The sequence below is a fragment of the Galleria mellonella genome, unplaced genomic scaffold, assembly GCF_026898425.1.
Source record: "Galleria mellonella isolate WM207_F2 unplaced genomic scaffold, CSIRO_AGI_GalMel_v1 utg132, whole genome shotgun sequence".
Classification (NCBI taxonomy): Eukaryota; Metazoa; Arthropoda; class Insecta; order Lepidoptera; family Pyralidae; genus Galleria; species Galleria mellonella.
The window spans coordinates 872,488-895,628 of NW_026441989.1; the positions used below are offsets into that span (position 1 = coordinate 872,488).

The window sequence follows — 23,141 nt, forward strand, 5'->3', positions numbered from 1 at the left end:
TGTAGTAAATATTTTTATATATACCTATCAACGTTTACTTTTTTATAACACGAGGCAAACGATCATGCGGCTCACCTGATGGTGACTACCGCTGCCCATGATCACCCACAACACCAAAAGCATTGCAGGTATGCTGCCGGCCTTTTAAAAAGGATTACCTATGCTTTTTTTTTTAAGGTTACGATGTCGTATCGGTTTGAAAATATTTTTTCTATAGTAAATAACAATCCAAGATACGTACATAAATAAATAACGAGTATTCTTTTTATATCTACCATTTTCAATATGTTATTATTTTTCATGTTTATATTTAGTTATATGTAGGGTAAAATAAATAATACATTTTAACAATATTTCTTACTTATTTATTCAATTTTACGTAATATTAATACACAATCAACATTTGTATATATAAAAAAAAGAACTAAGACCCTAAATAGGTCACAAAATATATTTTTACAATTTACAGCTTATTTGTAAGTTCTGGAACAGCTTTGAACAAATCAGCAACCAATCCATAGTCTGATACCTGTAACAGGTTTTAAAATTTTTTAATGAAATGACACAATTTATTTCAAAATTTTTGTAAAGTAGAAAGAAATATTTATTTAATGTGTAATTTACATATAACTACAAAAATATTTAAAAATAAACAAAAAAAATCACTAAAATGGCGTCACTCAATTACATGCCCTGTTCCTTCGAACTTGACGCTGATTTTCAGTGGCACAGATTTGTATTTTAATAATATTTTTTATTTTATGACTAATTTTTCAAATATACTTTTCAATATGATATAAATTGCAAAATGTAATAGAAAACTTCATTCTATAGATAATAAAATTCAATAATTAATACTGTAATAATAATTAATATAATTTTGGTGTATAATTTCTTATTCAAATAAATAAAATTAAATAATACAAAATTCCTATAAACGAATATTGTATTTTTGGCGCAATAGAAGTAACAAATAATAAAAATGCTTCATCATAAGAATACGATATTATTAGGCTTCCATAAGTGTCAAGGCAGTATTATGAAATATATACTATGATAATTTATATTTACTGTGAACTTATTGACTCACACTGATAAACAACCTATATGTGTATATATATTTGATATGTTAATATTATGTTACATAAATAGTTTATCGCTTGCTAATGGCCAGTTTAAATTGAAGACGCGAATGTTAATTTTTAGAAACAAGTAACTTTATTATATACTAGCAGTATCCCGCATCTTCGCTCACATGAACAGTACATAAAATATCCTATTTGCTAAATTAGGATATACCTATAGGATATATATATATATATATATATATATATAAACTTTTAAAAAATATGATAAACTTTTTTATAATTACGTTACCTGGAAAATGGGTGCTTCAGGATCCTTGTTGATGGCTACAATGGTCTTGGAATCCTTCATTCCAGCAAGATGTTGAATAGCACCACTGATACCCACAGCAATGTATAGGTCCTGATAAAAGAAAAAAACAGTATTCTGTATTTCCAAATTTGTTCACTACATGTCGTATTTTTAACTGAATATGATCAACTTGTTTGCCATTCTAAGTTGCATAAAAAAATGTTTTTTTTTCTTTAGTGCATGTTATTATGTCATATTATATTTCTGGTATAATTCCAAAAAATATTTTTACTATTTCAATCTTGGAAAATTGGATATATCCATAAAAACTTTATTCACCAATTATAAATACATCTTTGAATTAAAAATCGATTATATTAAAATTCATTTCACTGATAAAGGATAATTATGAATTATATATTAGCTATTTTAACCATTAAAAACAGAAATTAATATAAATTAAACATATATCATACAGGTGCAACAATCTTGCCAGTCTGTCCAATCTGAAGGTCATTGGGCACGAAGCCAGCGTCGACGGCAGCACGGGATGCACCAACAGCCGCCTTCAACTTGTCGGCTAGATCGTACAGCAGCTTGAAGTTGTCACCAGACTTTAGACCACGGCCTAGTACACAAGAAAAAAGGAAGGAATTGTTACTAATATAGATTGACAACCCAATGAGGTTAATCTAGGAATATGCATTAAAAATTATAACATTTGAACATACCCCTAAAACAATACTTCATATAATGTTATCCAAAGAATTAGAATAAATTTTTCTAAAATTTTACAATGACAAGGAATAATAGGGCAGGAAATATGTTACGAAACTGTCTATATATCTTTTATTATAGTCTACCTTTGTAATTATTTACAGTGCTAAAAAAAATCTTACCCCCAGAAACAATGTTCTTTGCGGTAGTAAGTTCTGGCCTATCAGATTTTGTGAGTTCTTGCGACAGCCACTCCGTAAGATCAGTCTTGTAATTCCCCTCAGGTGCTTTCTCTATCGCAGCCGATCCACCCTCTAGTGGTTCAGGGGCAAAGGCGGTGCCACGGACTGTAATCACCTTGATAGGATCCTTGGCTTCCAATGTGAGGACTGCATTACCTACAATTGAAACATTTTTACAATTACTAAAAAATATCCACGTTGTTTGGGAAAATTACTCTCTAATATTATAAAGAGGAAAGATTTGTATTTTTGTGTGTATGTATGTTTGTAATAAGTAAACTCAAAAACTACTTTGCTGATTTCAAAAATTCTTTCACCATTAGAAAGCTACATTTACCCTGAGTAACATAGGCTATATTTATTGCTAGAAAAGATTAGGGATCCTTACTAAAATGGTGATAGAACAAAAGTATGTTTTACAATATTGAAGAAAATATCAATAACTACAAAAAACTTCGCAATACTATGTGTCCAACTATTATCACTTTTTGAAATGTTGTAAAAATGTCCACCCATGCAAAGCCGGGACGGGCCGCTAGTCTATTCTAATTATTATTCTATTAAACCCACGCATGCATTGTTGCTATAGTAGTATAAGTTTAAACTGAAGGAGAATAGTTGACTTGCTCTCTTCTTATCTACTTTAATGCAAAATATGATAAAAAAGAGTGCTATTACTACACCTTGGAAATTATTATGGTTAATTCACTTTGTCCTTTCTATCATCCCACTAGTACTCTTCCAACATAACCAGCAAGATTACCATTCATTCAAAGATGTGACTGAAATTAACATACCTGCATAGATTGTCCTCACAAATGTATTAGCATCCTTGACACCAATGATATCGGTTATGGGTGACACATCCAGCTTTGCTGCCACTCGGGGAAGCACTGCTTTCCCGAAAGCGGTAGCTGGTGCCAATATATGTGTGAAATTAAACTGCTTCTGGGTGGCCAGTATGAGTGGAGTCAATGATTCTGCTGTGAACCCCTTGAAAGCATCACTTTCAGCAACTAAGACTTTTGATATGCCACCAGCTTTGGCTATTTTTTCAGCAGCCTGAGTAGAAGGACATAAATAGTTATTACTATTTTATTCATTGATAACACATTGAGATTTTTTTTGAATAATTAAAAAGTAATTTTACATAATACATTAAAATTAAATTCAGTTATTTAAAAAGCTATTAAATTTAATTAAACCAAATCATAACAGTTGATGAATATTAAATTAACTACAAGTAATAATAATGTTGATTATTATTATTTCAGATGTTTTTCTCATTTTAAGACACGCCACAATTGACACTCATGTCGCCACTCTGCGAGATTCCGGTCTCGGACTTGGAGCTGCCACGAAAGTGACGGCTATTTATTTCAGACGTTAACTGTCCACTGCTGAACTTTCCCATAAGGAGTTTTGCTAGTAGTTGCCACGCTTGCCAGGCGGATTAGCTGTGGTATAGATTTTTAGAGATGTTTTAAGAGGGATGCTACTACTCATTCCACCCGTTCCCTTACTCGCCTCTTTCAACACCCATGGGAAAGAAAGGAGCAGTCTATTCTATGCTAAGGCACATTTTAGCAATAAATTTCATGCATTCATTAAAAATAAATCTTAACTATCAAAACCCTAACCTACCCTAAGGATACAGATATTTCACAAGAATAAAATTGAAATGTTGCATAAAACAAACTGTACTAGCAAACAGTTTATATAATCTTTATTAATATTATAAATATGAAAGTGAATTTATTTCTAAAAGCTTAACCAAATACTATGAAATTTGATACATACTACATAGGATGGAGAAGAATATAGGCATATTTTATCCCAGTCAGTAAACACATCTCAGTTACAAGTCATGAGTAAAAGCTATAGTAATTCCAAAAGCACAAATAAAAGCTTATATCTAATTTTGTTTACTATTTTAATTACAACCCAATCGCATTTGTAGATAAATAGAATTTACATAAATACTGAAATTAATTTTATTTATAATATAAATTAAATTCACTATTATTATAATTTCAACATATTTCATTAAAGTATTGATAAATTTTACACTCATATACACCTGTTACAGTTTAATTTTATTAGTTTCACAGATAGCAAACAGATAATACAGGCCATAAATTATGTTAAGATAAGAATATGCAGTGCAGTTATATCAAAGAATATTTTTATTAAAAAACTATACATATTGACACCTAGCATGGCTAAAAAATATCAATAGAAGTCTTATATATAAAGAAGCAATCAATAGAAGTCTTATATATAAGAGATTTCCATTGAAGGTTAAAAAACTAAAGATCAAGATTTCTTTTTTATTTCACTAATGTATATTTGCATGGCACATGGAGATATTAGAATAGCTTCAGTATCTCTACAAATCAAGCTCTTAATAGCAGATTAATGAAAAATAAGTTATATAGCCAAATATATACCCACTCTGGGATATCTGCAAAGACCCACTGTCTTTACAGATACTAAGGACGAAGCAAAAAATTTTTTGTTAAATGTGGAAGTAAACTTAATTTTCCAATAGGGTAAATATATTAAGATATAATAAGAGTTTAAATAATAAAAATTTCTTACTGGACCACACTTTGTTCCAGCGACCAAGACAGAAATATCGCCACCAATTTTCTTCGCAGCACTTAGTGCATTCTGGGTAACTGGCAATAGAGCATCATTGTTGTGTTCTGCTACCACCAAAGTGCTTTGCAGTCTACGAAGCTGAAACACGAAAGACCAAAATTATCAAATTAGACCGATGGTAAACTTTGCACTGTTTATATCATCGACTCGTCAAAGACCTTATTTACCTGAGAAGACAAAAATTGTCTGCTGCACGGAGAAAACATTATAAGGAATAGAAACTTGTAATAAAGTGTATATAGTATCTAAAACTAAAAATTAAAATTGAAAAGAACTAATAAAAGACTTAAATACAAAGTCCACTCTGTGACCAAAGACCTCTTTCTCTATGAAACGTCTAATGACGTTAATACGTCATATTACCTTGCCATATCAGAATATATTATTTGTCAGTTATCATCACCTGTACCTAGTTTTTTTTTTATTGGATGAAAATGGATTGGTAACCTCGCCTGCGCTAACGGGATACGCTGACGGGGCACCAGTGAAGTTTGATAGATGAGGACGAAAACAGGCCCGTTAGCCCATCATGATTAATTCATTAGGAATTAATCATGATAGTTTTCAGGGGAAACCGCGAGGAGGTCGACCTGGTTGGGTATATTGCTAGCAATGGGATTCTTAGTCTTCATTACTAACAATTCCTTTCCCCTCGACACCTGTACCTAGTAGTAGTAGTAGTACCAGAGTAGTACAGTAAACGAGGTGAATAGCCAGAAAATCGACCCTCACGCTTCAATTTCTTCATTTTGTTAGACAAATCGTCATATTTTACGCATTCTAATTATCTCTGGTTACTTGAACTATATGATTAATTATATAATAATTTAAAAGATAGGCAGCTGTTAATTATTTATAACAAAATGTTCATATCTCTATTTTTATTGGATTTGGAGCGACTTAAAACAGAAGCGGGAGGAATAGGGAAAAAAAAAGGCATAAGATTATCAAAAGTATGTACTCACAATTATTAAATACACTTTTTTTTTTAACAATAAACTATGAAAAGTTTTTAGATGATGTACTTTTTATTTACTGGATTCTATTTACTAGACGGAACTTTGTAAAAAAGTCGACAAAGAAAAAATGTGCTGTGATACAGTTTGTATTTTATATTACACACAGTATCACAGTGTATTCTGTGATGTCCATGGCACTATCTATATATACATATATCTATATATAGGTAACGATTATCACTTTCCTTCAGGTGAGCCATTAGCTTGCTTGCCAATCTAAATATCATAAAATATATATAGTTTTGGTAGAGGACTGAGAACGAGATATTGTACTATTGAGTAAAACAATAGTATTCTTAATCTATATTTAACTTATTACTCCGCGGTATTAAGTTGATCATAGATTAATCATAATATAATTGACTTGACAGTGACAGCGTCAAACACAAAAATTTTGACTTTGACTGACATACCGTTTAATTTAATTTGACTTTCTTTCACCTTACAAAAGTTTACAAAACTTATTATTATATAGTAGATATTCTTTTACCTTTTTATTTGGTGATCACAACTTATAAGTACTAGAACGATTATAAGTGAATAAAATAGAAATGGCATTACCAATTGTTTCCATAACCAGACGTGAAACCTTTAGTTCTTGCCATAGATTGCATAGGTAAGTTTCTTATAAATGTTTTTCTTATAACATTACTTATTTCTGAAGCATACTAATATGTTAAAATCGTGACGGTATATTAAAGTTGTTTCTTCTTTACCTAGGCATCCAAACTGTATCTCAAACGGCTAAATATATTTAAATTTAGCCAAGCGTCTTGAATTGACACAGTAATGTATTTATGTATTGTGCTCCTATGCATACTTTAGGATACCTAAATACGTATAAATATTACGACTAAAAAGACAATAATTGGTTAGTGGGTATTTATGTCCAAAGTTTATAAATACACTAATTATAGAATACTTTATGATGATGGATTGGGGTTTTAAGGTACCAAGAAGTAATAAACAAACTAATTTACATATTTATAATAATCCTCTGATAATCTTAGCTTAAATGATAGGCATAAATGTCATTTCTGTTGTTTCTTATTTATACATGTTTATTTTTTTTTTTTGATCCTTCAACTTATTAAAGCACTAAGAGGTAATATAACAAAAGAAAATAAACATTCACCTTTATAGTAATACAAATACATACTAAGTATTTTCTTTGCTATTTTTTTTTTAATTTCTAGCCGATTTTAAAAATAGATTTGAAAATGAAGTTTTCTAAAAATCCCTTTTCTTTAAATGTCTTATTGAAACAAATATTTAATGCATTATGAGCTTCATAACTGGTACTATTATAAGTAGTACTGTTAATAGTAATTATTAATTTCACCCACATAAAGAAGTGCTTTGTTAAAATTTAAACCCATTTTATGCGTTAATAAATCTTGATACATGGGTGCTTTCTAATTCCTTACAGTCCATTTTTAAGTGATGAAGAAAACAAAAAATTGTATGGCAAATGCAACAATCCTAATGGACATGGCCATAATTATGTTGGTGAGTTATTGAATATTTTTATAAATAATTATAATGTTTTTTTTTAATTAACAAATTCTATTAAACTTAAAGCCAATTTTTTTTTTCATAATACTTAATATTATGCCAACCCCAAAACCTACTATTTCTCCACCAGCATCTAGACAAAATTTCATGTGTCTGAACCAGTCTTTAAAACACTTTTTCCAGTCCGCTGCATTCACCTTGTTTACAGCCTGCTCGAACACTGATAGTGCATCATTTGACGATGAAAATTTTATCCCTTTGAGCTGTTTTATTTTATTTTTGGGAATAAGAAGAAGTCACACGGTGCTAGGTCATGGCTGTAAGAAGGGTGACCTAGGAGTTTGACTGGTGTGCCATCTAGGAAGTCCCTCTTTTTGATTAGGATGTGGGCGGGCGCATTATTGTGGTGGTGCAGTAGCTCACGGAGCCCTGTGTTTGATTGCTTGTTGCTCACAACAGAGAAAACTTCTGCCAAGCATTTGGTAGTATACCTTTTCGCGTTAATACTTCTTTGTTTTTGTCACCAAGTAGCCAGTCAAATTGAAAAAGCTCGTGATCAAAATATTCCCCCGCTTCTAGGTTGCTTTACTTTGGTAGGTGTTGATTTGTTTTGAAACACCCAAACCGTCGACTGGCGCTTTGTTTCTGGATCGTATAGATAAATCCAGGACTCATTACCTGTAACGATGTCGTAAACACGCTGAGACGAACCTGCTTCAAATTTGACTATCATATCATAGTACCATTCCACCCTTGCCTGCTTCTGAACATCGGTAGGTTGTGTGGCACCCAGTGTGAAACTATCCTTTGCACCCGTAAATGCACGTGTAAAATCTCATGAAGGCTTCCTGATCCAATCTGCAGTATATGCTGAATCTCTTGGTATGTAACTCGTCTATTGTCTTGGATCAAATTTTTCATTGCTAGCACGTTTTCTTCAGTAACAGCCGTCAAAGGACGACCACTTCTATCTTCATCCCCCAATTAGTTGACCGCGCTTAAATTCATTATACCAATAATACACGGTTGCCATAGAAGGGCCTTCATCCATGAATGCCATTTGAAGTCTATCATACGATTCGTGCAGTTTCAGGCGACACTTAAAATCATAAAAAATCATAGCGGGAAAATGCGACGCAAATCCATTTTTCAATGAGACACGGTAATTTTAATTAGTTCGCAAAAAATGTGGAGGGAAATTTTGAATTTATAACGTACCTATTTTTACTTATAAGTAATCATATTTTTAAATAAATTATAACTGACCAGTCTCACATATATAAAAACTTTTTCTCACAATACTTTGAGTGACCTGGTATATAATTGGGTAAAGAGCAGGAAGATGATGATGATAACTTGCCAAATTTAGATAACTTATTCAATCACCTTATTTGAATTTTATTGAAGTCTTCTTACTAGGCTTTTTGAATCTCATAATTATTATGTTAAACAGACTATTATTATTAAAATATACAAATAAAATTCAAATTTTACCTAATATGTTTTGATTTACCTACTTTACCTATTTATGCCTATAACATCTAAAGAATGTGATTGCAATTTAATAAAGCTAACATTTTAAAATTGAAAGCTGAGAAGGGTTAATAGTTTGTGATATCACACTAAATCTACATAGTATAACTCAGAGATAAGATTGTCATCCTATCAGTCAACTTATCTTTCAATACTATTTATTTGCTACTTCTCTCTTTACATTAATATGAAGCCAGTCTCCTGTCCAAATAGAAATCTTTATTTTTATACAAATATAATACAGTTAATATTTCTTTCGTTTTTTCAGTTTTAGTAACAGTTAAAGGACCTGTTGATCCTCAGACAGGGATGGTTATGAATGTTCATGATCTCAAGCAATATATGCAAGTTGCTATCATGGAACCTCTGGATCACAAAAATTTGGATCAAGATGTGCCATATTTTAAAGCAGTGGTATGCTTTTAATTAACATTCTTATATTAAAATTAGAAAGAAAATTTTCTATCTGCTTAGTTTTTACTGCTCAACAGATGGAGTAGGAATATATTTCATCATATATATAATTATATCTTATAGTAAATCACAAGATAAGCATAAACATGGCATTTCAAATATTGTTCTGTATACAAATTAATATAATTTATAACAAGCATATAATACATAGAATAAATCAATGTTGTGACATGAGTAGTGTATTTCTATGTCCTTTTCATTCTCAGTATGTCACAAGATGTAACAAGAATTAATATATCTGTGTAGACAAAAAATTAACTTTAATTGATTTTGCAAATAGAAGTATGGTTTGCAACTAGTGTTCTTATCTATTATTTGACCCATGTTGTCCCACTACTGGGTAAATACTTCCACATCTATCACAAATCTGGTTTCATTGTTTCCTGGACCAACATTGGCAACACTGTCCCTATAGGTATACAAAGATCACCCATTAGTGAAAAATACAACACAAAGATTCTATTACACTTTAATTTTTTTTTTCACAGGTAAGCACCACTGAAAATTTAGCTATATTCATATGGGACCAGCTCCAAAAAATAATGGACAAACCTCAGTTGCTTCATGAAGTTAAAATATTAGAGACTGAGAAGAATCATGTAGTGTATCGCGGAGGCAGCACTTACCCCAGGAAAAAGCGTGATAATTCTAGCTTGCATCCTAATAACAAATGTTACAATGTTTCTTCTGATTCAGACTGATTTAACTATATAAGGTACTACTAAACTATCTGCATTCTCTGCTACAGGGCATAGTATTAGATATATACATTATCATAAAAAAGGAATTTCATGTCTATGTAGCATGATTATTTTAAAAAAGGTAAACTGATAAAATACTTAAATTTCTTCATTGCATGTAAAAGATCCTCATATCTATCTTTTTCTCTATCACATTGATGCTCGCGCTCGCTCTGTCAGTTCTAGAGTATACGTTGCAACAAGGCGTTACAAAGCAAAACAATAGCTGTTTACTAAAATCACTGACATTTTGACAAAGGAAAAATCATTATTCACTTACGAACGTGAAAATAAGTCTAGTCACTCAAAAAATATGTACTTCCCATCACACTTTAAACGGTCAAGTTAATGTTATATCTTCACGCGTTTGTTTACTTAGTTGTCTTAAAAAAATACCTTATAACAATTATTTACCCACTAAAAATGCAATGTGTATTCTAATAATTTGTCCTGTTCATAACTTTATTTACAACTTTTCTTTATTTACACTAAACAAGTTCATGTGTAAATATGATGTCGCTATACCTATGAGTATGTCACATGAACTAAACACATAGAGCACGTTGCATGTCATATAGATATCTATTTTGTAATTACGATTCCCGAGGACTCAACGTAGATTGCGAACTGGACGTGCCTGTAAAAATGGTGCGCGCTCGCAAGACTGCTCTGTCATTGGTCAATGTCGCGCGATCATCAAAGATAGTTATTGGATTAAATGCATTTTTTAATTTTCTAGTCAATAGCGGCGTTTGCAAGGCTGTTCATTGACCCTTTAGGGTTACTATAATAAGTTGTGACTAATACGACAACGTCGCTTTTTTAAAGGTACTTTTACAGGGTAGAAAATTTGTAATTATTAAGGATATGTTTTTGTATGAAAAGTTTTATGACATTTGTGATACAAAATTCTATCATTATCGTAACATATATATGTAATACTATATCTCTTTAAAGGGAATGCAAATAATTTGGTAGCAGCCTAAATTTTAATTCTCGAATTTTATAACTTTTATATGAGTATATGCTTAAGATTTATACAGAGAATATATATCAGTGTTATCAAGTATTAGTCACTAAGTTAAATATAAATTTGAAATTATAACATTCCAAGGGAAATTTTCTTTTTTTTATATCTTATTACTATACACCACAACTGCCTATTGCCAATATGACTAATACCATATTGACTATATTAAGTTACATACAAATGTCTAGAATCCATAAGCATGAAGACCTCCGGCACACAATATTTTGCGTAAACGAGGTCCAGATTCTATTTACAATTGAAAAAACTAACTTTTCTGAATTGGCTCAGTTCTGTGTGGTGGCCCTAAATAATCATTGTCTAGTCCTCATAACATAGGGTATACTAGCTTTAGAACCAGAAGCTTGTGATTATATGGCACTTACCAGAGGGAGACTTTGTACAAAAGTCGTTTGCTTGGGCTTGCGTACTGATGTCCCATTCGTGTTTCTACCGTGAAGCAGTTGTGTTTGCATGGCTGTGTTTCATTTTGAAGGGTGGGATATGGCAGTGAATTTATAGGGTACAGAGGAATAACACCTGAATCTTAAGGAATGGCAACGCATGGTAGGTAACATGGGCGAAACAGTATACTCTGTTATGTCCATGGTACTGTTGCATAAATGTAGTAATGTATTATCTGTTGGTGAGTCTATGGTTCTGTAACATTATTAAAACAAAAACAAAAAAAAAAATTCTTATCTATGGTCTGTTCCAAAATGGAGTTTTATTGAACAGGTACTGCTACCATTTTCCATATATCTTTACTGCCCTACTTATGAATGTGTGTGTGTAATTTTTGAGTACATAGCAGCACTGCTTTACCTTACAATTTTGTCGCTCCAAGAAAAAATATATGTTTTTTTTTTAATGGTTAACTACCTTTAATTTGCATTTTTTTCTCTATCGATGCGTCCCTTGTTGCGACTCTTATATAAACCGAAGAGGAAATTAGGTAATAACATTTTAATAAAACAATATAATATTAAACCAAATATTAATTTATTAAATGTATTCAAAAGCCCACAAAAAAAAAAAACAAACAAAATAGCATTCTGCAAAAATTATGTACAATCATTATGCATACAAATTTTGAGTTTTCCAAATGAATAATTAGAATATTCATGACTCCAATAAATACTTATTTATATTAAACAATACTAATTTCTGCTACCTGGTTTCTATTTTCAGTGACTTTATTCAAGAGAAACTCCTTTATTCTCGATCCAGTAAGAATTTAGAAAAATCCTTGCATTAATTTTTTTTTTATACAACTTAGAATGGCAAACAAACTGACGGCCCATTTTTACATTTTTGTTGTATTTTTTGACCGTCTACAAATTTTAGAATCGAAAATATTAATCCTTATAAATCAACAAGTTTCGTGAATTCGTGATTAGATAATAGTTTTGAATTCGTACATTAAGTTTTAAAAGTATATTAAAATTATATAATTTTGTATCTGTCACATTATTAAAAATAATTATTTATAAGTCGGTACCTACGGTGCATTCGCAGTTTCTAAGATCGGTATATTCTTAAATTATGTAAAAGTGTAAACGCTATCATTCATGACTCAGAAATATAGTAGGTATCTGGTAGATTTTAGTTTATAATCTTATTCTTTTTTATTACTATTTTACTTAATTTTACGTAATTGTTATGCACTACCCATACCTCTATGATTTATTTAACGTAAATGAACTAAATAAACCCAGTCTAGTATCATTTGAAATTAACGATTTATTACGGATTAGCCTAAAGAAAAAAAGGACAAAGAAAACTATAAATAAAAACACTTGTGCCTATTTAAAATCTCTCAACAATATTTATTACAATTTGTTAATAGATGTATGCTGATAAATTAACTAACTTGTCAATTTTGAGTGGAACTAGTTAAAATTGTAACCTGTGATTAACTCGTGTAAAAATCTTTGCAACTTACTGCATTATATGTGCTATATAAATACAAAATTGGCACAAAAGTTCACAATGCTTTAATTATTGTCTTTTGACAAAATAATACTATACATTAATCGAAACTGATCGAGAAATTTAACTGAATCATATTAGAGATCAAATGCAACGCAACACTCAATTAGGTAAAAAAAAATACACATTGGATATGTCAAAATTATGTCAACGAGAGATGCGAATCCTAACTACTCAGACAGTCATTATAATTAAAAATAAAATTTGTGCTATCGTTATTTCACTTCCACGCTTATTTAGAGCTGTTATCCATCACCTAAGGCCGAACAAAACTTAAAAACCCAGACGTTTTGGTAGAAATAGTTAGTGTAAGAGTTTACATTTAAAGAGTTGGTCAGCCCCAAACCAATACTAGTTCAAATCCAAGAAAACCTGGATAGATGGTAACTATACGCTAATATACATTTCACGGGTATGTCCCAACTACTAATATATGTCTATATTATTAAACATTACTTATTGAATTGAAAATAGAACACAATATGAAATATAAAATGTACAATTTTAAATTTGAATCGATTTAATTGCCAGTATAAATAATTGCGCGTGCGTTAATTTGGCACGTGTTTTCTTAAACACACTCCTAATTATAAAAATATATCCACTATGAACAAAACATCTGAGTCAGGGAAGAACGAATCTTTGAGAGATGGATTCATAAGTAACAAACCAATTGGTTGTTTAATTTTTATTAAAGAACTACTGAGTGTGATTATAACCTTTCTTATGGAAATTGAGCTTCTATAATTGGACAATGGCTGGTAAGTCTGACTGAGAACTAATACTGGCTGAACATTTTTAACAACTTACGTACAACCAAAAACTACTGCGATCAAATAACAATATTTATAAACCTTGGAAATTGGATAACAAAGCTGCTTTAAAATATCAAGCTGTCACATTATCGCTTTACGATTCTATTAAAACAAAAAATTTAAAACACAGTATATAATTGTTATATTAAGTATTATAAAATTACTCATTTATGATATCCTTAAATATAGCTAGGTACATATTACTCTATCTCATATATATTTGACATCACAAAATTAAAAACTTCAAAATAGGGTATATACATTAATAATTTGGTAATAAATGACTAATCTACAAACTACTTTCTAAGCAGTTATTATAAATATACATAAGTAGAGATTTTTCTATACCAATACTTTGTAAGATCAAATAATATCCTATTTTCATTATTGCAATAATCCCTTTAGAATAATTAGTCAGATCCTAAATAAAGTCTCGTCATTTATACATAGTGACCACAGGAAAATCAAAATAATTATATATTGTCCTCCATTACAATAATATGACACCATATCATAACTATTGAATCATCATAAATAACCAATATTGTACTTGTCAAAACTTTGAACATTAACATCACATAAATTATAAAAAAAAAACTAATTTGTATACTGTAAAATTGAATATTGGCCAAGTATAAATATGACAAATACTGCATGTTTTACATACATCATTAAAATGTCCCGTAGATTACATTTTATTATAAATATTTATATCGGTTTTATCACCGTATATATGTTATGGTATTGGCTCATGATGATTAGTTTAGTAGATTGTTCATGTACGATTTTGTTTAAAAATTAACATTTAATTCGGAAATGTTTATAAAATGGCACGGTGGTAGTACGATTTGCAGATAATGCAAATGAGAGATGTTGTCTATCTCGTGACAAAACAATATTGAATTAGGTATATGCCTATTTACATTTTTTTAAAGATCACTCATTATTTCGGGTCTATTAAAATTTTGAATCCGATATGTAAAGCTATGCATTATTTTTTTTTTATTATAAAAAATTTACTTACATTTTAAACCTTTTTACGGAGCTCTAAGAAATAGCCATGTTCTTCCTACACATTATATGTGTGGTAGGCAATTTTACAAAATACAATACTAATTTCACATTTATGAAAACATTTTTAAATATATAAATAAATGTACCAAAACATATATATTTCTAAATAAATACCTACTACATATCACTACATTCTACATCACAGATTGGCACTAGGTCACACAATGCACCCATTCTTCAAACACCACAAAATTATGATATTAACATTTTTTTTAAATCTCTCACTATTACTAGTACTAAAAGATAAACACCCATTTTTTTTTAATTCTTATTATTAACCCACTCAGATTTATTTAAAAATACCCCAATACCCTTAAACATATATTGAAATGCTTATATAGCCAAACCTTTGTCTTTCTTACACGGATGTTTGATAGTAATGTATGGGACGCCTAATTCAAAGTCATTTCTTGGCCAATATTTGAGCTGGGGCTTTTGTTCTGGTCTTTCTTCCGATACATTGAAGTAAGCAAAAAGAACTAGTGCCGTGTAGCTAGCGATGAAAATAAGAATGTGCCAGACACCGTGCATGTATGGAAAGTCGATGGAGAGCCACGCGTCGCAGAATAGACGGTCGATAATCCAACAGAACATTGCCAACAGACAAACTGCCACACATCGCAACCCCAAGCGGTACACACGGGCACATTTCACCCTGAAAACATCAGTGTATATTTATATATATCTTTAAATAGTACAAATAAACTCATTGTGCGCGCCTGTTTTTCGCTAACTTCTAAACCACGCAATGGAATTTGATACTGCTATACCTTTTTTTATGCAACTTAGAATAGCAAATAAGCTGACTGGCTACCTGATAGTAAGTGATAACCGTCGCTTATAGACATGAGCAGTACCATGGACATAACAGAGTGTACTGTTTCGCCCATAATACCGATGATTTTAAGTAATAATACCAGAGGGAGACTTTGTACAAAAGTCGATTGCTTGGGTACCTCTGTCTCATTCGTGTTTCAACCGTGAAGCAGTTGTGTTTGCATGGCTGTGTTTCGGTTTGAAGGGTGGGATATGGCGTGAATTTACTGGGTACAGAGGAATAACACCTGAGTCCTCAGGAATGGCAACGCATGGGGGGGTATCATGGGCGAAACAGTATATTCTGTTATGTCCATGGTACTGCTTATGTTTATAGGCGACGGTTACCACTTTCCATCAGGTGGGCCGTCAGCTTGTTTGCCATTCTAAGTTGTATAAAAAAAAAAAAATTGATATTTACATACATTATAAATGATTGAGTATTATTTTTCTTCTAAATTTTGATATTTAATATTAATAATATTTTTGTATAACACAGTTTGCAACGCTCTGACAGGGTTCATGTAGAGAACTTCATGTTAATTGACGTATTTAAACTTATACTCCTGACTTGGTCCAATCTTGAGGTGGGCACCAGTCAATTCTGGAGTGGGCTATACCCAGTTATATGCGCGTATGTGTGCAATTATATTAATAAACAAAAGAGAAGTATAATCTTCTAAATACTATATATCGCTCTATCTATATAAACATTTACCCACATACCAGTATTTGCGTTAGCGAATAAGTATGCTTGTTTCGGTGAAGGAGTACCTATTTGTTTGATAAATTGAATCAGATCTTTCAATAGTAACCGTTTTCCGCTGCTACCGCTTTGTCTTAGCGGAATCATCTTTTGAGAATTTCCAAAAATTCTCAGTGAATGTGTAGACCCCATAGGAAATCTAGCTGCTAAATTACATGTCGAACTAGTCATTCAACACTGCAATTATCTTTTAGTGGTGTTAATGATGTGCGTTTGCGTTTTGATGATGAACGGATGATATGATGATGACGATGAATAAATACACCTAGTATTTGAAGCGGTTTAACTAGGGTAAATAAAAAATAAAATAATTTTGAAGCGTTGATGTAATGCGCTGAAGTTTGTTTTGCAAGTAAGTTACAGTTTGAAACCTGAAAGGTCATGTAATTTTCTCCTGCGTTATGATTGGCGTTCTCGCGATGTCATGATGAGCGACCCTTGTGACTGGTTGATGTTGTGTGTAATTGTCTATTAATAACTTAGCAATCGTCCATTGGTTTTATTGCTGAAAACGCTTCATTATACGCAGGAGTGATGAATATTCATGGCATATTATTAATGTTTTAACAGTGGTTATAAAGAACCTGGGACAATAAAATGATTCAGTTCCATGGGAAGTGCACAAATAGCCAGACTAAAAATGTCTAGTTTTTTTATAGAATACAATATAAGTACTATCAATTTTTATGGGTGAGATACGTACTCAGCAGAGGAATGTTAATGGGTTGTTATAGTATATTGCTTACCTATTTAACTCTTTATACAGGAAACCTATAGCAGGTAATGCCAAAGTCATTAGAGCAAAAGCATTAGCAGCCGGGTGCATGACAAGGAAACCGGTTGACACCACTGAGAATACACTGGAATAAAACGCCAGTATCCGCCTGAAAAATCGTATAAATGATTACATTAATAATTTATATATATATGAACAATATATGTATATATAATAATATATATTATATATATACAACTTAGAATGGCAAACAAGCTGACGGCCCACCTGAGCTACCCAAGCAATCGACTTTTGTACATATATATATATATATATATATTTATACGACTTCGTCCACGTAACTGTGATATGATTACTGATCGGGATAAAAAATAGCCCATATTCTTTTCTGTACGTAACTATACCCATATAGTACATGCATATAAAATTTTATAGTTATCGGTTAAGCCGTCAAGGCGCTATCAGATAACAAACATACAAACTTACTTTCACATTTATAATATATGAGAGAAGAACTTTTTTAACATCTAGACAAATAATTTAAAAATGGCATGCTAATCGTTTTAAAACCGTTCAGCCATCTAAATGTTATTAAGTAACAAATATCTATTAATATGTCTAAAATATGTACCTATCGACTTAAATGTTATTGTTTTTTTTTTAATGGGTGAAAATGAAATGGTAGCTCCGCCCGTACTAACGGTATACACTGGCAAGGCACCAGTAAGGAGTGATAGGTGAGAATGAAACGGCAGGTTAGTTAGCCCATCGTGATGAATACACCAGGAATTCAGCACGATGGTTTCCTGGGGGAACCACGTGGAGGTCGACCTGACAGGGTATATTGCTAGTAATGGGATTTGTAAGCCCTCATTACTAACAATCCCCTCCCCCCTAAATGTTATTGTTAAAAATAAATAATTTTTGAATTGAAATACATCAAAACATTTAGTATCTTGTGCCTTCAATTACCACATTCTTCTTAACCGGTTTAGTATGATTACATTTGCACTAATTTATACTAGGTACTTAGTTACATACTAATTATCCGCAGTAATATAGACGTCAAGGCTGTGTTGGTAATAATGAAACAAAATTTGCTTATGTTGCATGATATCATTCCCAATAAAGTTGAATGAATCTTTATTTGAGAACAATATACTATTGCTTAGTAATGAAGACAGATATAATGAGAGTTAACTTGAAGATACGGACATTAATCCTGTTATCAATGTAAACAATGCAAAATTATACCGTGGTTGTATTGTGTGATTCACGTTACGTATTTCTGTGGTGAATCAGTAATGCGTATATTAATGTATTTGGATACAAAGAGTATGATAGTCAATTCCAGAGAGAGACTTTATACAAATATCTTTTGGAGAAAAATCATGGGTACCACTGTCCTACTCATTTATGAGGCAAAGAAGCTGTACTTTTGATAGCTAAATTTCAGTTTGAAGGATTGGACATAATTATGTGTTAATATTTAGTGGCAGTTTGAGTGTAATGTATTAAAAAACGCTACATCTGACCTTACCTGAGTACCCCTGCTCTTATTTTCTTTTTATTTTACATTTTACTTTCTATGAAGATTTTATATTAATTTTTAATAATAAAATGAAATAAATATTAAAATATTTGAATAAATTATAATATTAAATTATATATACATAATATTTTATTAAATAAATTAAATAATAAATCATAGAATATTAATGGATTATATTACCTGTTTCCGCCCAAAAAATTAGGAAAATATCTCTTTGGAAAAAACATTGCAAATGCTGTCATAAAAACCCACAAGATGGCCAGTTCATCAAGCAATTGACCTGAAATAAGATAAATAATGCTATAAAAAATAATACTACATAAATAGAGAATTAACTTGTTAGAATGGAAAAGCTTTCAAATACATAAAGTGTAAAAAACTGTGCATTGAAAATAAATACTACTTTGCAATCAAAAATAATTAATTGGACATACATACAAAAACATATATTTTACACATCTATGAAGGTTGAGGTATATTTAAAAAGTCCAATTATGCTAGAGTATATCTAAAATTTTCATTCTAAGTAAAGAATATGAGCTTACCAACTAGACTAAGTGTGGCATGGAAATAGGCAGAGCTAAGGCCAACCACCATCAATAGTACCCAGAGAACATTTATGGCAGGGTTCACAAACCTTGCATACTCTTGGAATAGATGAATTAGAACTGGTGGGAATAGAAAAAATAGTATATTGCTGATCTGAAAAAAACACACCTACTTTAGATTTTCTGAACACCATAATTTTAGATAAATAAAATAATGTACAATTCTACATATAAGCACTGTGTGTGATCCAAAAAGTTTGCAATGTTAGTTACATAAATATAAATTTTTTTGTTTTTTATAATAAAACAGAATAGTATAGTTTAATCAAATAAATTTAATTTGAAGCATTTTTGATTATTCATTTTTAGTATAGTTATACTATTGCCCAAAGTAGAATACAATTTCAGCTAAAGGGCAACTTAGTTGTTCAAATAAAATTTTACAAGTTAGGAATGTGTGAAACAAAAATACTAAATCATAAAATCAAGATATATACTCTGTATATTATAGAAAATTTCTACTGTATATCTATAAATCGAATGGGTGGAAGCTAGTCAGGATCATTTTTTGTGAAAGAATATTGATAATGATTGCTTGCAATTTTCATAATGATAATCAACTTGTACTATTTTATTGTACTGATGTTCTGTCAATAATCTTGGATTGCTACCCACTATAACTCTAGTTCTTGTATCAACTACAGTTTCGTTTATACCAAAAATCTTTGCTTACTAATGTATAGCAATGATGCAATTATCTGTCAATTTTTAAAAACAATTTATAATTTATTTACTAATTATTTACTAAATATTACTAATTATTATTTTTAATTATTATGAAGAGCTCAAACAATATGTGTTGCTCCTTAATACTCCATTTAAAAAAATATAGTCTTGAAATAATAAGTCAGAAAAAAATTTTCATTGTTTCTGACTTAGTACTTAAGAAGTACACACTAAAATGTTAATTATAGAATATGTTGCATATAAACTTACTTAAAAAAATTATTTACTTCAAATTTTGATATGGACTTTTTCAGATAAACTTCCAATAAGAGCATTATAAGAATATTATTACAAGATTAATTTCCTACCAGAGCACTTTTTACACAATGAATCAGAAATTAAATTATTAAAGAATCAGAAGCATTATTAAATTATTTTTGAAAATTAACAGATAATTGTGACATTGAGATACTTCATTATAAACACTCTTAATTTTATTACAATAGCTTTGTATGAATATGTAATAGTCTGTAACTATATTAATATTTATTAATTTATGTCACATAATTTATAAATTATGATAATAAATAATAAATTATATTTACCTAAAAATATAATCTAGACTGGAACATATAATTATATAATACTAATTATATTAAGAATCTGTGTCAATAATTATATGAGTGCCGGAGAAAGAACGGAATAATAACAAAGGATCATTTTGTCAGTGTGTAGCTTTAGTTGCGAACAAAGAAATTAGCTTCCTTTGCAAAATATACTCACAGTGTTCACGAATTCTGCAATCATCGGTGATATGGAGTAATTTGATTCGCACCAATCCACTGGAGAACTTCCTCGTTCTAAATGGGACCACATTGTAATCTCGTTTGTATACAAACCAAACCACGAATAAAAATTTCTGAAATAATAATATTATCTTGAATCGTATTTCCTATAAAAACATCTGCTTATAATTTTTCAATCATCAGTACATCACTAATTTCTATAGTTTAATATTACACTTTCAATTTGTTTCTACTTTTAATTTAATTACGATTATAAATTTACGACGAAAAAGACAATAATAAACACAACACGTAACACGTCTATCGTATTTGATGGCAAAACGTCAAATTAGGTGTTGCCAAATCAATTTCACGTATTTAACTAAATCAAATATAAAAGTTAACTTCAGTGTTGTCAACTCAATTTCAGGTATTTAGCTAAATCGTATATAAAAAGAGCTACATTCGTTCATTCAAAAGTTTTTTTTTTTTTTTTTTTTTTTTATCTACCTTTAATTTGGGATTTTTGTTTTTTAACATGTCAATCCCATAAAATCTAAACAAGTTTTCTACTATTACAATTATGACTAAACAATACTATTTACTAATTCAATTAAACACAAAGCAATTTTGGTAGTAGGAGCATGCATTATGCTCTGAACAATCCCCACATCAAATTTATTAATATTAAATGTTTTTAAAAATGTTTCCCTTTCCCTTCGGTTCCTATCACATTCCATCAATAGGTGCTGCACATCTTCAACTTTTCCACAGACAATGCAATTTGGTGAATTTTCTTTTTTCATTAAATATGCAAACTTTCTTGATGGATAGTGACCAGATCTGATTCTTAAAATTAACTTAATTTTATTTCTATTTAATTTACTTTCTAAAAACCAAGGTATCAGAAGAGGCTCACATTGAATTGTCTTATACCAAATACCTTTTATTTTTGAACGCTCATCAAAATATTCTTTCCATTGGAATTGGCATATTTTTTTGAATTTAGGTAATACTTCCGAATAGCATGGATTAATATCATGTTGCTTACCACATGAAATTGCTGATTTTGCCAGTTTATCAGCCTCTTCGTTACCCTTTATACCAATATGAGCCGGAACCCATTGCAATTTAACTACATTATCGCGCAAGTAATATGCATGAATCTGGGCCAGTATGGTATTCAAAATTCAAAAAACATTCAAAAGTTTGAAAAATGGACTACATTATTGTATGTTTTAGTGCAATAAATAAAATATATATATATATACATTGATTAATATCTACAATTTAATCTTATTTCTATTTTTATTATATCTTTATTTTGTCTGAGGCCTATGGACAAACTTGACGACGCAACTCTGTTGAATAATTTTTTATCAGGCAGAGACCCTAAAAATTTAACCGACTTCCAAAAAGGAAGAAGTTTTCATTTCTAACATAGCTTTTTCTATCTGTCGTCCCATAATTTGATGATTTAACAACCGATTTAGAAATTTCTTGTCTGAATATTTTCCCCTTGGATGATTGATTCCATAGAAATACAAAGGTGGTTCAGCAGTTTAGTTTTTAAATCTAAATAATCAAGATTAAGGCTTTTTTTTTTGTGAAACAAAATTATTATCATATAGATTCTAGGATAAGTTACAATGATGTTTTCTAGTATAATACTTGTTTAGGCACCCTCAAACTAAACTGTTCTGTATTAAATATCCACTGTAGGTATACGTCTACTAAAAATCAATAAGGATATTACTTTAAATTCGCCTATACATATTTTTTGTATATTACGACATCTACATTTTGTACAGGGTACAAACGAGCATGCTGCTCACCTGATGATAAGTTACTACCGCTGTACATTAACACCCTTAACACTACAATTGCAGATATGCTAACGGCCTTCTAAAAACGAATACGCTCTTATAGGTTACGATACCTTCAAGAATTACTTTCACTAAGTCATAATCGAATTTGATAATTATTTATTTATTTATTTAACTTTTTATTGTACCAGAAATAT

At 30.4% G+C, this 23,141-nt stretch overlaps 3 protein-coding genes across 3 annotated transcripts; 1 reads left to right on the forward strand and 2 right to left on the reverse strand.

The window, feature by feature from the left end:
• Nucleotides 1-342: 342 nt before the first annotated feature.
• LOC113518088 (electron transfer flavoprotein subunit alpha, mitochondrial) lies at nt 343-5,359 on the reverse strand. The gene is made up of 7 exons (XM_026902852.3): nt 5,168-5,359; nt 4,938-5,078; nt 3,134-3,398; nt 2,277-2,492; nt 1,854-2,005; nt 1,378-1,488; nt 343-529 (listed from the first exon to the last, which is right to left on the reverse strand). The coding sequence occupies exons 1-7, from the start codon at nt 5,204-5,206 to the stop codon at nt 464-466; spliced, it is 990 nt and encodes a 329-aa protein (XP_026758653.1). The 5' UTR covers nt 5,207-5,359; the 3' UTR covers nt 343-463.
• A 1,072-nt stretch (nt 5,360-6,431) lies between these two features.
• On the forward strand, nt 6,432-11,400 carry LOC113518246 (6-pyruvoyl tetrahydrobiopterin synthase). Its single transcript, XM_052902370.1, has 4 exons — nt 6,432-6,635; nt 7,449-7,528; nt 9,336-9,481; nt 10,030-11,400. The coding sequence occupies exons 1-4, from the start codon at nt 6,571-6,573 to the stop codon at nt 10,240-10,242; spliced, it is 504 nt and encodes a 167-aa protein (XP_052758330.1). The 5' UTR covers nt 6,432-6,570; the 3' UTR covers nt 10,243-11,400.
• An 893-nt stretch (nt 11,401-12,293) lies between these two features.
• Nucleotides 12,294-21,481, reverse strand: LOC113518204 (alkaline ceramidase). Its single transcript, XM_026903008.3, has 5 exons — nt 21,117-21,481; nt 19,605-19,761; nt 19,240-19,339; nt 17,518-17,655; nt 12,294-15,844 (listed from the first exon to the last, which is right to left on the reverse strand). The coding sequence occupies exons 1-5, from the start codon at nt 21,207-21,209 to the stop codon at nt 15,523-15,525; spliced, it is 810 nt and encodes a 269-aa protein (XP_026758809.1). The 5' UTR covers nt 21,210-21,481; the 3' UTR covers nt 12,294-15,522.
• Nucleotides 21,482-23,141: the final 1,660 nt, after the last annotated feature.